Source organism: Physeter macrocephalus, chromosome 11 (genome assembly GCF_002837175.3).
Source record: "Physeter macrocephalus isolate SW-GA chromosome 11, ASM283717v5, whole genome shotgun sequence".
Taxonomy (NCBI): Eukaryota; Metazoa; Chordata; class Mammalia; order Artiodactyla; family Physeteridae; genus Physeter; species Physeter macrocephalus.
This window is the reverse complement of record NC_041224.1, coordinates 53,584,797-53,601,713: the sequence shown is the minus strand read 5'-3', so window position 1 is coordinate 53,601,713 and position 16,917 is coordinate 53,584,797. Positions and strand designations below refer to the sequence as shown.

At 34.7% G+C, this 16,917-nt stretch overlaps 1 protein-coding gene across 6 annotated transcripts in view; it reads left to right on the top strand.

The window, feature by feature from the left end:
• The window catches only part of ICE2 (interactor of little elongation complex ELL subunit 2), an 85,687-nt gene that overhangs the window by 19,750 nt on the left and 49,020 nt on the right, over nucleotides 1–16,917 (top strand). For 2 of the 6 annotated variants that reach the window (XM_028494902.2, XM_028494903.2), the window contains 6 exons: nucleotides 6,605–6,742; nucleotides 7,877–7,993; nucleotides 8,167–8,326; nucleotides 9,288–9,469; nucleotides 15,583–15,624; nucleotides 16,150–16,200. In XM_028494902.2, the coding sequence (XP_028350703.1) occupies nucleotides 6,605–6,742; nucleotides 7,877–7,993; nucleotides 8,167–8,326; nucleotides 9,288–9,469; nucleotides 15,583–15,624; nucleotides 16,150–16,200 (690 nt within the window). The remainder of the gene's footprint in view (nucleotides 1–6,604; nucleotides 6,743–7,876; nucleotides 7,994–8,166; nucleotides 8,327–9,287; nucleotides 9,470–15,582; nucleotides 15,625–16,149; nucleotides 16,201–16,917) is intronic. The other 4 variants (XM_028494904.2, XM_055088009.1, XM_055088008.1 and 1 more) reach the window with 3 other exon arrangements.

Sequence of the window (16,917 nt, the reverse complement as noted above, 5' to 3'; positions counted from 1 at the left end):
TATATATATATATATATATATATATATATATATATATATATATAGTTTTCTCCCAGTTTGTGACATGCTTTTTAATTTTTTTAATAGTCTCTCATAAAACAGAATTTTAATTTTATTGAAGTCTAATTTTTGCAGATGTTTTATGGTTGGTGCTTGTATGTGTTCTAGCGTAGAAATATTTGCCAACCCCAAGTGGTTCTTATCCGAGGTCACTTTTACTCTTTTACCCTTGTGCCCACTCCCCATGCAGGGGACTTCAGCAGTGTCTGGAGATATTTTTGATTGTCACAACTGGCAGAGAATTACTCGTATCTAGTGACTAAAGGCCAGGGATGCTGTTAAACATCCTCCAATGTATCTAACATCCCCCACAGCAAAGAATTATGGAACTTCAAATGTCAGTAGTGCTTATGTTGAGAAACCCTGATCTAGAGGTTTTATAGTTTTAACTTTTATGTGAATGTGTGTATGTTAATTTCAAGTTATTTTTTTGTGCAAGATGTGAGGTTTGGGTCAAAGTTTATTTTCCTTTCATCTGCATATCTCGTTGTTCAAGCATAGTGATTCTCTACTGAGAGTGATTTTGCCTCCTACCAGACATATGGTAATGTCTAGAAATATTTTGGGTTCTCATAACTGAGGAAGGAGTGCTTCTGGCATCTAGTAGGTAGAGCCAAGAATGTTGTTAAATATCCTGCAATGTAAAGGTTGCCCCCCCCAACACAAAGAATTATCTGGTCTAAAACGTCAATAGTGCCAATGTTGAGAAATTGTTTTTCACTATTGGTTGAAAAAGCTATTTTTTTCCCCTCATTAAATTGCCTTTTCACCAATGATGTGTGGGTCAATTTCATGACTCTAGTCTGTTTCATTAATCTATATCTCTGTCTTTATGCCAATACCACCATGTCTTGTAGTGGAAGACTACAAGAAGCCATTTGGTGGAAATCCTACAACTTTGTTCTTTTTTAAAATTGTTTTGGCTTTTATTGGTTCTTTGCATTTCCATGAAAACTTTGGAATCAGCTTGTCAATTTCTAGAAAAAAACTAAGTGGGACTTTAATTGGGATTGCTTTGAATCTATAGAACTTATATTAAAGTTCTATAGATTCTATAGAACTATAGAACTAATTTTTAATTATGGAAACAAATACCTCTTAAAATGATGTTTAGCTAGAATGCTGTTTTAAATAAGATCTGACCATCTCTTGCCTATTAATTAAAAAGTTGAGTCATTTACATTCATTGTGATAACATATATATAAACCTGTTTATGATTTCTATTTGTCTTTTTCTAAACTTCTTTCTTTGACTTCTTTTGAGGGGATTGACTTTTTCCCCCTTCTTTTTTCCCTCTCTGTTGATTAGGAATTTATACATTTTTGTTGTTGTTGTTCTTAGTGGTTACTCTTGAATTTTCACAATGAATATTTTCCTTATTGAATTACCTTGTCGCCATTGACCTATGGGTAAATTTCTCAACTCTATTTAGTTCTATTAACCTATACATCTACAGAGACCATAGAGCATTTTGACTTTCATCACATCCCTCCTCACTGATATTATTGTTTTAATGCTGTCTCTTTTTTAAACCTACCTACATTATTATTTTATATGAACAATGTTTGTCTTCATTTATCTACAAATTTGGACCTTTTTTTGCCTTTCCATCTCCTCTTTTCAAATCTGCATTTGGAAATCCTCTTCATTTTTTCTGAAATGTTATATGTTCTAGATGTTCCTTTGGTGAAGGTCTCTTGGTGATGAACAATCTTTTTTTTTTTGTTTACCTGGAAATATTTTTATTTTGTTCTCATTCTAATAAGATAGTTTTGCTCCATACATAGTTCTAAGTTGACAGTTTGTTTTATTTCTCAGCGTTTGACGATATAATTCTACTTTTTCTGGCTCATGTATTATTATTGAAAGTGTATTGTTTGTTTAATTGTCATTTCTTTTAGAGAACCTGCCTTTTCTTTCTGACCGCTCTTAATTTTTGGTGTATTACAGTTTCATTACAATGTACTTTATTAGAATAAAATTCTACTTGTTTCATTGTCTTGTATCTGTAGATTCAAATCCATCATCAGTTCTTGAAAATTCTCAGCCATTTTCAATTATTGCTTCTTTTTTGTTTTCCCAACTCTCTTTCTGGAATTCCCAAACTTCCTAGGTTTCAGTCTGTCTTCCATTTCTCTTTTTTTGGTGAAGTAAAATATATATAACATAAAATTTACCATTTTAACCATTTTTAATGATAGTTCAATGGCATTGAATACTTGCACACTGTTGTAAGTGGATTTTCATCATCCATTCGCAAACTTTTCCATTGTCCCAAACTGAAACTCTGTATTCATTAAATAATAACTCATCATTCCCTCTTCCCCACAGTCCCTGACAACCACCATTCTATTTTTTATTTCTATGAATTTAACTTCACTAGGTACTTTATATAAGTGGAGTCATTTCAATATTTGTCCTTTTGTGATTGGCTTATTTTACTTAGCATAATGTCTTCAAGATTCACCCATGTTATAGCATGTGTCAATATCCTTCCCTTTTTTAAAAATAATTTTTAATTATGGTAAAATACACATAAAATTTACTGTCTTAACCATTTTTATTATTTTTTAATAGATTTTATTTATTTATTTATTTATTTTTGGCTGCATTGGGTCTTCATTGCTGCACACGGGCTTTCTCTAGTTGCGGCTAGCGGGGTCTACTCTTTGTTGTGGTGTGCGGGCTTCTCATTGCGATGGCTTCTCGTTGCAGACCACGGGTTCTTGGCGCGTGGGCTTCAGTAGTTGTGGCTCGCAGGCTTTAGAGCACAGGCTCAGTAGTTGTGGTGCACGGGCTTAGTTGTTCCGTGGCATGTGGAATCTTCCTGGACCAGGGATCAAACCTGTGTCCCCTGCATTGGCAGGTGGATTCTTAACCACTGCACCACCAGGGAAGCCCCTTAACCATTTTTAAATGTGCAGTTCTATAGTATTAAGTACGTTCATATTGTAGTATAGCCAATCTCCAGAACTCTCTTCATCTTGTAAAACTGAGACTCTATTACCTGTTTCTGAACTGTTTTATTCACAACACTTCTGACACCAAATATGTGGGATTTTTCCCCCATGCCAACCAGTTCTCCAACTCTCCAGACAGTAGGCCTAGGGTTTCCATGACCCATCCCTACCTTGAGTTCAATAATTAGGTAGAATGGCTTACAGAACTCAGGAAAGCACTTTACTTGCTATTTCCAATTTATTATAAAGAATACAACTCGGGAACAGCCAAATGGAAGAGAGAGATGCATAGGGCAAGGTATGGGGGAAGAGGCACAGAGCTTCCATGCCCTTTCCAGGTACACTGCCCTCCCAGCACCTCCATGTGTTCACCAACCCAGAAGCTCTCCAAATCCCATTGTTAAGGGGAGTTTTATGGAGATTTCATTTAGTGGGCATGCTTGATTAAATCATTGGCTGCTGGTGATTAGCTATCTATGGGCCTTTTGTCATCTAATTAGCATAAAAAAGACATTCTTATCACTTAGGGGATTCCAAGAATTTTAGGAGCTGTGTGTCAGGAGCCAGGGACAAACACGAAATATTTATTTATTATTGTGCCACTCACCATGCTACTTTCTGTCTCTGAATTTGTCTACTGTAGGTACCCCCATATAAGTGGAATCATATAGTATTTGTCTTTTTGTGACTGGCTTATTTTACTTAGCATAATGTTTTCAAGATTCATACATGTTCTAGCATGTGACATAATTTCCTTCCTTTTTAAGGCTGAATATTCCAGTGTATGTATATGGACATTTTGTTTATCCATTCATCGATTGATGGACTTTTGATTTGCTTCCACCTTTTGGCTGTTGTGAATAATGCTGTTGTGAACATGGTTGTACAGATATCTGTTCAGATCTCTGCTTTTCAAGCCTTAAATGTAGGGCTCTCCTGTTCAGCTCCCTACCTGATCTTAGAACTAGTTGAGGCATTTGCCCTCAAGCCACTTCACCTTTCATGGGTTTTCTTCCTGCTCACTGCTCCTGTTTCTCCTCATTCTAGATGTTTGGCGTTTATTTATTTATTTATGGTCCTTGGAGATTCTCCTCGATTTTACCAAGCCCAGCAATGCATGAAAATTGTTAGTTGTAATTTATCCAGCATCTAGTGTTGTTTGGATAGGAGTGCTCTTCAAGGTACCTACTTTACCATATTGCCAGAAGCAGTATCTGTTTAATTTTAAGCTTCAAACATGTATGAAAACATTATATTTTCTTTCTCTGGAGCATAGTTATTTTCATCTTTCTTTGTAAATGATGCATGTGTTTTTGGTGTTTTTAACTTTCAAGATACTTTGAGTGTTAAATAACAGTTGGGAGTGGGTGATGATGGGGAACAGCCTGAACTCTTAACCTCCTTTGTTCAATCTTAGCAGTTATTCAAACATGAGTAAATTACTAATTAAAAATTTTTAATTAAATATATTAAATAATGATCTCCTGTTCAGCTCCCTACCTGATCTTAGAACTAGTTGAGGCATTTGCCCTCAAGCCACTTCACCTTTCATGGGTTTTCTTCCTGCTCACTGCTCCTGTTTCTCCTCATTCTAGATGTTTGGCGTTTATTTATTTATTTATGGTCCTTGGAGATTCTCCTCGATTTTACCAAGCCCAGCAATGCATGAAAATTGTTAGTTGTAATTTATCCAGCATCTAGTGTTGTTTGGATAGGAGTGCTCTTCAAGGTACCTACTTTACCATATTGCCAGAAGCAGTATCTGTTTAATTTTAGGCTTCAAACATGTATGAAAACATTATATTTTCTTTTTCTGGAGCATAGTTATTTTCATCTTTCTTTGTAAATGATGCATGTGTTTTTGGTGTTTTTAACTTTCAAGATACTTTGAGTGTTAAATAACAGTTGGGAGTGGGTGATGATGGGGAACAGCCTGAACTCTTAACCTCCTTTGTCAATCTTAGCAGTTATTCAAACATGAGTAAATTACTAATTAAAAATTTTAAATTAAATATATTAAATAATGATCCTTTAGTTACTTAATATCTACCAGTTGTGAAATACCTTTAATACTATGTAGTGTATCTGAGTATAGGTATAAAACTGTCTTAGATTTTCCCTTGAATTTTTCTCTTGCCATAATTACTGAGTTAAGTGAAACTCACTTAAAAAGCGCTGTAACATCTAGCATAGTTTTACCAAGAAAGATGTGCTGCTAAATATCTAATCAGAGTAGTCTATATGTCACATAGTTCTTATATATTGCTTTCCTTTGCATGTTCATATTTTTGTAATGACTTCTATAGGATAGGAATATTGGGGGTGAAAGTTGACTAATATTGTAAATGAGGAGCAAAGATATTATGCAGATCCGAGTTTGCAGTTTACTAGGGTTTTTAAGAGCAAACAGAACTTCTTCATATTAACCTATATCTGCCTTAATTGCAAGTAATATCCTGATTAAATATCAAGGTCATTACTGAAAAGCGTAGAATTGAGGGGGGAAATGTGAAAGATAATAGAGAGTGAGGATTAAAGAAAGAGAGAAGAGGATATGAAACTATAGATAAAAAGATGTACTGGAGTAATGTTATTGATTTGTAACTTGACACGCTTTATAAATATCTGAAGGGAAAGAGGGTGTAAGATATAAAAATATGCTTATTGCTAAAAGCTTTTGTGATATAAGCTATATTCTAAAAGGTTCAGATAAAGGATCACTGAGAGAAGAAGAGAAAACACATACATTTGGCCCTCCATATCCGCGGGTTCTACATCAGTGGATATGGAGGGCTGACGGTACTATACCATTTCATATAAGGGATTTGGGCATCCTTGGATTTTGGTATCCATGGGGGATTCCAGAGATGCTAGGGACAACTGTTTCTTAGAAGATAATGTAGTATGTATGGTTTTATAACTCCCCTTCCCCCTCCAAAACTGCTGTGCTTCTTTGAGTTATTTACATGTTATCACATGCTTGGGTGAAACTGTGAATTTTTCTTCCTCATTGCATTTCCTGGTAAGTCATTAATATTTTGAGAACATTTTGGAGAGAAGAAAATACTAAATAGTCCATCATTTGAAGTAGTTATAAAATTTCTCATTTATTTTTTAGATTGAAGGTTAGAATGACCTGTAAGATAACTACTTCATTAATTCATTGTGCTTGGGGATCTTTTTAGGGTATTAACGTTACTTATTTCTAATCATTCATGTAACTGCTTTTATTCCCATAAAATGTGTTAAAATTTTCACGTAGCTTTATTTCTTTGACAGTTTCTTAAATAGCAGAGAAAATATGATGTGTCTTCTCTAACTTTAAATTTTAATACAGTTGCTAATTTTAGTATTATTAAACATCAATGTTTTAAGAAATTAGGTTAAAAAGAATTGTTACAAAAAATAAGAGTTTAAATCAAGTAAGGAATATACAGTATGCCTGGATTGTTAGAAGTTCGGTTAATGAAATGAGGCTCATATTTGAAATGAATAATTATTTAGTCACATGTAACTAAGTTATTTTTGTTGCATTATTAGAGAAGTACAAAAAAATTAATTTCTCTTAATTTTTATTTTTTAGCAAATTTTAAAAGCTTGTATTGAACAAGTGAAAAAGTATCCAGAATTCTATACTCTCCATGAAGTCACCAGCTTAATGGGATTCTTCCCATTCAGAATAGAGATGGGATTAAAGTTAGAAAAAACTCTTCTCGCATTGGTAAGGTTTACCATAAGAAAATAAAAATAAACTTATTTTTGTCTGAAACATCATCTGTATTTCACACAGAAGCATAATTTAGATCTATTTCAGTATTTATGTTTAAATTTTGAGCAGTAACGAGATATAATTTTTAAAATATGCAGCACAAATATGTCCCCTTTTATTGAATGACTACCATTACTTGATGTTTTAAAAAATATCACTACCAGGACTTCCCTGGTGGTCCAGTGGTTAAGACTCTGCACTCCCAGTGCAGGGGGCCTGGGTTCAATCCCTGGTCAGGGAACCAAATCCCACATGCTGCAACGAAGATCCCACGTGCCAGCAGCTAAGACCCGGTGCAGCCAAATAAATAAATAAATATTTAAAGAAAAAAGAAAAAGTTAAAAAAAAATATTACTACCAACTTTATTTCTTGATTTTCTTTTCTTAGTTTCCATCTCTTTTATGTTTCTGAATACAAGCAGAAATCCCCTTTTCTTTTAAGGGAATTTTACTCAAAATCATATTGGAAGTATATGTGTGTAAAGAAGATATTTTAGAGTTTCTCTTATACCCTGCTATGAGTTGTACTTCATAAAATGAGAGGTTAGAATTTAAAATGACAGGGAAAATTTCACGGCACCCTTATCTTGGACCCGTTTTTTAGAAAAAACCTACATGGGGACTTCCCTGGTGGTACAATGGTTAAGAATCCGCCTTCCAATGCAGGGAACGCAGGTTTGATCCCTGGTCAGGGAACTAAGATCCCACATGCCGCAGAGCATCTAAGCCTACATGCTGCAACTACAGATCCCACGCACCCCAACTATAGAGCCCACACCCTCTGTAGCCCGCGCACCACAACTAGAGAGCCTGTGCACCACAACACAAGATCCCGCATGACCCAGCTAAGACCCAATGCAACCAAAAATAAATAAATAAATAAAATCTTAAAAAAAAAAAAAAAACTATATGGTGGTTGTCAAGTAAAAACATTAAAGTCTTGTCTTAAGAAGGCTCTAAATTTGACATTTGCATTTAGTACAATGAAGAATTTTAAGTTATAAGTTTCATATGATGAAAAGATACTTCTGGGAAAAAATACATCAAGATTTCTGCAATAAAACATTCATTTTTTTTCTTATTTAGGGCAGTGTAAAATATGTGAAAACAGTATTTCCCTCAATGCCTGCAAGGTTACAGCTGTCAAAAGATAACATACCTACCACTGAAACACCAGAACAAACAGCTGCAGCTATGCATTATGTAAGTAGTAAAGTGGTTTTGGATCTTCCTAAGCAATCTTCTGTACCTCATAAAGTACATGTAACCTGGTTGTTCTAAAGTACCCTTCCTGAATTTCTGCCTTCTTTTCATTATTTAATCAAAGAAGTTTCCAATAAGTGTAATCAAGTAACAAGTTTTATGTTGTTTTTCAGGACATTAGTAAAGACCCAAATGCAGAGAAGCTTGTTGCAAGATATCACCCTCAGATAGCTCTAACTAGTCAAGCATTATTTACCTTATTAAATAATCATGGACCAAGCTACAAGGAACAGTGGGAAATTCCAGTGTGTATTCACGTAATACCTGTCGCAGGTTTGTGATTTGCCATGTCAAGTAACACTCTCAAAAGAGGAGTTGAAACAGTTCTATTTCAGCTGTCTAATTATAGGTGGTCATTTGACAAATACAAAAAACTAAGTTTTGATTTAAGGAGGATGTAAATTTGACAATTACATTCAGTAGAAGAACTTTTTAATATGTAGTGCTAAGTATACAATTGACACTCATAAATGAGTTATTAGATTTACAGGACCTGTATGCATGCTGGGTGTGTGAGAAGTAGAGAAAAAAGTATAGTTTAGGGTGGCCAAAGATACATGAAATGGTGAGGTTCTTCTATCTTTCACTGAAATAAAAGGAATGTAATACTTTATTAGACAGCCTCAAATGGGTTAGTTTCCAGGGTTTATTTACTTACCTATTATTGGAATTCAGATTTAAATAAGTCTATACTTATAAGATAGTCTCTCTCTTAACGGTAAAATTAATATTTACACATAAATTCTGTACAAAATATTATTCCCCTTCTATTTTTGTTCACATTTAATAATTTTCTCATATCTTTTAGAATTAATATTCTTGTATGTAGTAACATAATTGGAGTAAATGAAGGACTGTGTCTAAAAACAAAACTACAAATTAGAGTTAAATGTAATATATTCTCTGTGGTAAACATTTTATCACTTTTTGAAAGTATAACCCAAGAGGAACCGAGTAATAGTGACAGTAAAAGTATAACAATAAAAAACAGAAAATCTTTTTTTAAATTGTTAGAAAAAGAACATATTCTTCTTGCCAGTAAGAGTCTCTTGCCCTTAGATCTCTAAGGGACTTTAAAAATCTTTCCATTCAAGGCACACGTATGGGACATGTGCTTCCAGTTTCCTATCCTGTGTCTCTTTGTTTAGTAATTCTTCTGTTATACATCCTGGTTTATTTTTTTTTTATTATGACTACTAGTAACTAATCACTCCCATTCTTTTTCTGTTTTAAGGTTCAAAACCAGTTAAAGTAATTTATATTAATTCACCACTTCCCCAAAAGAAAATGACAATGAGAGAGAGAAATCAAATCTTCCATGAAGTTCCCTTAAAATTCATGATGTCCAAAAACACAACTGTTCCAGTCTCTGCAGTATTTATGGACAAACCAGAAGATTATATATCTGAAATGGATGTATGTAATGCTTTCTTTTCTTTTCTTTAAGAGAATGTACTTGTTTATCCTTTTGAAGAATAACATTTTATTGCAAGTCTCTAACTCTGGTAGTTAAAAATACAGACTTTAGATTGAAACTTAAAATTGAACCCCACGTGGATCTAGACTTTAGACAACTAATTTAACCTCTTTCAGTCTCAGTTTTCTTCTTTTATAAAAGAAAGATGATAATACCTACTTCATAAAATTGCTGTCAGGATTAAGTTTGATATTTATACGTAAGATGCTGAGCACAGTCTTTAGTACGTATGTACTAAAAATTCAGTCAATAATGGTGATCATAGTGGTGATGGTTTTATTTAATTAGTCTCATTCGTATTCAAGAGTTTTTAAGTATGAAAAGGAACAGATGAGTTTGAATGGGGCAGAAAGAATTTGCCGGATTGTTAATCCTTTTTAGTGTATGCTTATTATCTGTGTGACCGTAGGCAAACTACATAACCTCTCTGTGTCTAGTTTGCTTTGTCTGTAAGATGGGTATCATGATAACCTAACTCATAGAATTATTGGGGATTAAATGAATTAATACACCTAAAGCATTTAGAACAATGCTTGGTACTCAGTAAATACTAGCTTTTATTATTTTGTGTATTTTGAAATATTTTTCCATGATTATTAGAGCAAGACATTCTGTTTATACAAAACTTTATTCATCCATTCCACAAATATTTATTGAGCAGATACTGTTCCATGCACTGAGGATATAGCAGTAAATAAAAACGGAGTCTCTTTTCTTTCAGAACTTACATTAGTGTCAGAGGGCACAGATAATTAAAACAGTATCAAAAAAGCATGTATTGATAAATGCTATGCAGAAAAATGGAGTAGGTTAAGGGGAAAGACATGGGAATGGGACTTATGATCAGGAAGGCTTTTCCAAGGACAGGAAATTTGAACAGGGACTTGAATAAAGTGAGAGAGCAAACAAAATTAGAAAATAAAATAGAAAACTTTTTTCTTATTTACATATAAGAGCTCATACTATTTTAAGAATATTGGCCTTTTGTCTTTCATATTTGTTTATGTTTTTTATTGATTTGCCATTTGCTTTTCAGTATTTTTGTGATGTGTATGTCATAAAGCACTTCCAACTTAAGTTTTTTGGAGGTATTTTTGGTTTTTTGTTTTGTTTTACATTTTTAAATCTACCTAAAATTTATATTGGTGTGAGGTGAATGTCAGTAACAAGTGCTATGAAGAAACATGAAGTAGGTTAAGAGGGATGCAAAGTGATGGAGTAACTTCTTTCAGTAATGGCAGACCAAGTAATAAGGGCCTTCCATTACCGATGACAGCTAAAAAAAGCTGGACATATTATATAAGTTTATTTCTTAGAATCATCAAAGACCTAACAAGATAGGGGGGGACTTACAGGACTGAGATACTAAAGAAGACCAGAATCCAGGCTGGTAAGCCTGTCACTTAGGGTAGTTTTTGCCCTGAATGGTATTTGCCAGTTCTGAAGAGGCAGCAGAAAATGTGCTTTTGGCAGCATCACAGGACTAGGGGGACAAAAGTCAGAGTTCAGTTTTCCACCATGAGCTTGCACCCTGCAGGGCTATACCCCAGGAGTAAGAGTGAACAAGAAATAAATCAGCTTTCTTGTAGATTGTATTCTGGGTTTTCAGGCCTTGAACTTGGATTCATATGCTTTTGGATTGCTAGTGTCTCTAGATACCTAGCAAAACCAAGTGAAAATAATTCTTAGAGGAATAGAATGTCATTTTGAGCCTCAAATTATTTCTACAAATAAGTTTTTAAATATAGCATCTGGAAAACATTTAAAGATAACTAGACACTGGAGGAGTAAATAAAAATGAAGTTTCTTTTCATGTACTGGATACTCTGAGCAATAACCATCACAAACAGTGACCAAAGAAATAGACTCACAGAAATGGATCCTAGAATTATCAGTCACAAACTGTGAGCCAACTCTGTTTAATTATACAGCATGCAAGAAAATTAAAGCCATGCTTTAATTGGAAGGAATATGCCTTGCAATGCAAGGGACGCGGGTTCGATCCGTGGTCGGGGAACTAAGATCCCACATGCTGCGGGACAACTAAGCCCGTGTGCCACAACTACTGAGCTCGTGCGCCTCAACCAGAGAGCCCGCGTGCTGCAAACTAGAGCTCACATGCTCTGGAGCCCTTGCACCACAACTACAGAGCCCACACGCCCTGGATCCTGCACGCTACAGCTAGAGAGAGAAAACCCGCATGCCACAACTAGAGAGAAGCCCACACGCTGCAACTAGAGAGAAGCCCGTGTGCTGCAACGAAGACCCAATGCAGCCAAATAAATAAATAAATAAATATTTATTTGTTTGTTTTTTAAAAAGTACAGTTAAGAATTCTGTAAAGGGGGTTATTAGCACATTAGATAAAACTGATAAGAGAATTAATAAACTGGAAGATGGGTCTGAAATGACTATAATGAAACAGGCAACAAAAGGAAAATATGGAGAATAGGTCAAGAGGTATAGAGAATATAGTGAGAATGTCTAACATTTGTGTACTTGCAGCCAAAAAGGGAGGTGTAAAAGAGGTAATGGGACCAAACCATACTTGGAGACAAAGAAAAAACTCTTTAAAAGCCACCAGATCCGGAGCCTGTGCTCCGCAATGGGAGAGGCCACAACAGTGAGAGGCCCGCGTACCACAAAGAAAGAAAAAAAAAAAAAAAAAAAGCCACCAGAGAAACAAAAGGCACATTAGCTATAAAGGACTGAGAGTTAGACTGGCAAGTAACTTCTCAAAAACAACGGTGGAAGCCAGAAGACATAGGGACAATATATTCTCCTGAGAGAAAATAACCCTCTTACTAAAATTCTCTAACCAGTGAAATATCCTTAAATAATAAAAAATTAAGAAAAGATATTTTCAGATAAAAACTGAGTTTGCTACTAGCAGACCTCCTCTAATGGATGTTCTTCAGGCACAAGGAAAATAATCCCAGATGGAAAGAGGATGGTGAAAGATGCAATAATGAATAAAGAATAACAAAAGTGAAAATAATGTGGATGGGCTCTAATTTGTAGGTGAGTGCAGGGGCACTCAGGAACTCAAATAGTTCTGAGATGACCTGGGTCCTAAGAACTCTAGAAACTAACCAGCCAAAGTTCCTTCCGAGACAAAAGCCGTGACTCAGGAAAATTCACCAGTGGTAAAGTTCATATTGAGCAGAACAAGGACATTAAAGGTAAAGGAAAAATAAGTTTTCAGATAATTGTGAGAGAGGGAAATAGAGAAAGCAGATATCAGAATGTACTAAAGATTTTACATGCACACACAAACACATACAAACGTACATGCATACATCATGGTAACAGGGAAGCATGAGCTTAGAGCCGTGAAGCTAAGAAAGCTATCCTGGCACACTCTCGCACAGGATCGTCCTCCTGCAGAAGCAGGTGCACCCATCTCAATTAAACATGAGAAACAGAAGAGGATTGTTGATGGAAATTCTTACAAAGTTATTAGAGGAAGAAAAGATAATTGCTATAACATTTCTACAGTCAGATGAAGAAAGATGTACCCACAGAACAGATGAAAACTAATGTGTTCATCCTTTGCCCTAGAAATCTCACTTCTAGAAATGTAGCTCAGAAATACACTAGGAAAAGAAAATATTTGTGCAGGATATTCACTGCAACTATAGGTATTCATTAGAAACAGTCCTCATGTCCCTTAATAGGGTATTTATTAAATAAACTGTACATCTTCAATAGCATACTATGCAGCTATTACAGGCATACTTTGTTTTATCGCACATTGCTTTATTGCACTTCAAAGATACCGCGTTTTTTACAAATGGAAGGCTTGTGGTAACCCTGCATCAAGCAAGTCTGTCATCGCCCTTTTTCCAACAGCATTTGCTCACTTCCTGTCACTGTGTCACATTTTGGTAATTCTTGCAGTATTTCAAACCTAATCATATTTGTTATGGTGATCTGTGATTGTTTTTTTTTTTTTTTTCTGCGGCACGCGGACCTCCCACTGCCGTGGCCTCTCCCGTTGCGGAGCACAGGCTATGGACGCCCAGGCTCAGCAGCCATGGCTCACGGGCCCAGCTGCTCCGCGGCATGTGGGATCTTCCCGGACCGGGGCACGAACCTGCGTCCCCTGCCTCGGCAGGCGGACTCTCAACCACTGCGCCACCAGGGAAGCCCTGTGATTGATTTTTGATGTTACTATTACAACTTGCTGAAGGCTCAGATGATGGTTAGCGCTTTTTAGCAGTAAAGTATTTTTCTTAAGACATGTACATTTTTAAAGACATAATGCTATTGCACACTTAATAGACTATAGTGTAAACATACCTTTATATGTACTGGGAAACCAAAAAAATTTGTGTGACTCACTTTTTTGTAGTATTTGCTTTATTGTCGTGGTTTGGAACCAAACACACAATGTCTCCAAGGTATGCCTATAAAAAAGAATCAGAAAGCTCTAGGTATGCAACTGTAGTGTGATATCCAAGATATATTGTTTAAGTGAAAGTGATCACTCAGAGAATTAAGTGTCTATACATCCTTAAAGATTTATATCCTAAGTTCAAAAAGAATTGCCAAAAATCTTAAACTGCATTTAGTAATCATATTATTAATAATGATATTGCTGTTGTTATTTTGAACACATTAGATAGTATGATAAAGCAAATAAGTACTTATATTTATATTAGAAACCAAGAATTTTAGCATAAGAAATACAAATGCCAATCAAAGGACTTAAGTAAAAACCTTATAATAATATTGGAATTATATAAAAAAGATGCCAGTGCCAACTTGAAGGGTTTCCCATTAGCCAGAGTGTGCCAGTTTGACCATGACAAAGAATAACTGCAGTGGATGGAAACATGAAATAGTTAAAATCCATGAATTCATAATAATATCTTTTTTAAAAGTATTAGTCACCTTTGGAGGGTGCTAGTGTATCAAGTCATTATTCTGAAAACTGATGTTTGAAAATTAAAGTATTTGTCTTACTTTTCCAGTACAAACTGTATTTCAGGTAATGATGAAATATGACTGTTACCATTTTGCAGTTCCTAATGAAATAGTGAATCTAGGCAGTGATCATCATCAATGACTGCTAAAAGCATTAGAAGATTAATAAGGAATTTTAATGGCTAGATTAGTTTGTTGACCCTTGATGAATCAACAGAACAGTTGTAATATCACAAGAAGAAAGATAACCAGATGACATTAGCCTCCTGATTGAAGTGGGAAGTGCACAGTACCACATATAACATGTTCAGTTTTTTTAAATGTGCCTGAATCTGATCAAGCTACTAGATCATTTTAATAGGAAATGTAGGGGAAGAGTGTGTTAAATGATATCATGGGGATGCAAAATCCAGAATATGGACAATTTTATAGGATAACTGATCTAGTTTCTTCTACAAATACCTGGTAGATATGGGAGTTGGCAGAGTATGGGGGAGAGGCATTTGACAAATAAATTTGAGAGACATCAACCAAATGCAGTGTAGGGATCTTGGGTGGATCCTGATTCCAATAAACAATTGTAAAAAGAAATTTATCAGACTAGGAAATTTTAACAGTGATTAGATATTTCCAGCCATTAAAGAAGTATTAATTTATTGATATAATTAATATGTTTTACAGAAGAATCCTTTTATAACCACATACTAAAATATTTACAGATAAACTGCTGTTTTTACTTTATCCAAATTTGTTCTGTCAGGGGTTGAGAACATTGTTTTTCAATTCATTAATTTTGGTTTTATATTTATGAAATTTCTTCATTTATTATTGTGATTATATTATTCTTTTCCTATTTCTTGAAAAGGCTATGAATGATGCTTCAGATTTTTAATGTCCAGTGTTCTCATTTTTATTGCTTTTTAAGTATTCTGTAATTACTTTAATTTCTTCTTTTATCTTATAATTTGGAGAGTTTTAAAATTTCCAAGTTCTTGGGTTTATTATTGTTTGTTTACTTTTTTCTTAATGATTTCTAATTTTATTTTCTTCTAAACAGAGAGTCAGATCTTAACAGATTCTGCTTTATACTATATTGATGTTTTCTTTGTGTATTAATTTATAGTCCATCTTTGGAAATGCTCCTTCGATCCTTGGGAGGGAAAAGGTATATCTTTGCAGTCTATATGTATGTTTCCAGTCATTCATGTATCTTTGTTTCAGTCATTAAATATTATTCATACTTTCTACATTCCTGTCTCTACTAAGAGACAGTGTATCAATGACCAAGTACAATAGTTCCTGTCAAATTTTCCTTTTATTTTTCAGTTTTGACAATTTTGATGTTGTTATTTGACATGTCACACTTCATTATCTATTCATCATGGGTTGCATGTTTTTCAACATAGGATTCCTTTTTCTGTCTAATGCTTTTTGCATTGACTTCTCTCTAACACTTAATATTGCTAGTCCTTCTTTCTTTATTTCTTGATGTCATGTCCCATTGTTTTGTTTTGAACCTTTCTGTGTAAGAATGCCTCATGTAAACAGCGTATAGTTTAATTTTATTTTTTGGCTAAATGTGGTAGTCTTTTTATTTTAGAAAGTGCTACCATTAGCTGAGAAACTACTTACTATGTACAAGGACTATGCCAAGAAACTTTCTATATATAATTTCTCATTTAATCCTTAGAACAAACCCAAGAGGATGACCCTAGAGATGAGGAAATTGAGTTTCAGAGAGGTAAAGTAATTTACACAGGTAGATCTTTCTTACTCACTACCTGAGGCTGTCAGAATATTTTTCTCTCAAATCCTAAACTGTAATCCAATTCCATGGTATTTATCTAAAGTGCTCTGCCAGACTGAGGAGAGATGTTGCTACCTGGGGAGAAGATAATTTATTCCTGAATAAATTAGAACTGTCTATAGTTCTTCCATTACCCAAACAGTACATGAAAAACTATAACCTCAGTGGCTTTATGTCCCAGAATACAATAAAACCACTTCCTATCCTTTTCTCCTCGTATTACTGAGAGTTGTTTTCCCTGAGTAGATGTATAAAGAAAGTCATTGATTGATGTGAGAGGCTGTTGACACTTCCCCAGTTGCATTAGAGAGCAGCTTCCTTACTGTGGCGAAGATGCTTTCCTCCTGGTCAGCTAAGTCTCTGCAAGAGTGTGTAAAGTGGGTATGATTGAAGAGCTTCTGCCTTCCTATTTGGCCTTACATTTCTTCTTTGTGGTACTGTCTGTTTGTGATTAGTCAAAATACCTCTTGAGATGTGGTAGTTCACAGGTATTCCCCATTTCCTGTGGTATTGCAACTTGGCAAATTTTTCTGTGTTTCATCAACATTTCAATGGGAAGGTAAGGTTAAATAAATTAGTTGCTAGTAGTTTGTCAAAGCAAGAACCTTTCAAAGCCATTAGACTTTTCTTTCGACTTTTAAAGAGTATGAA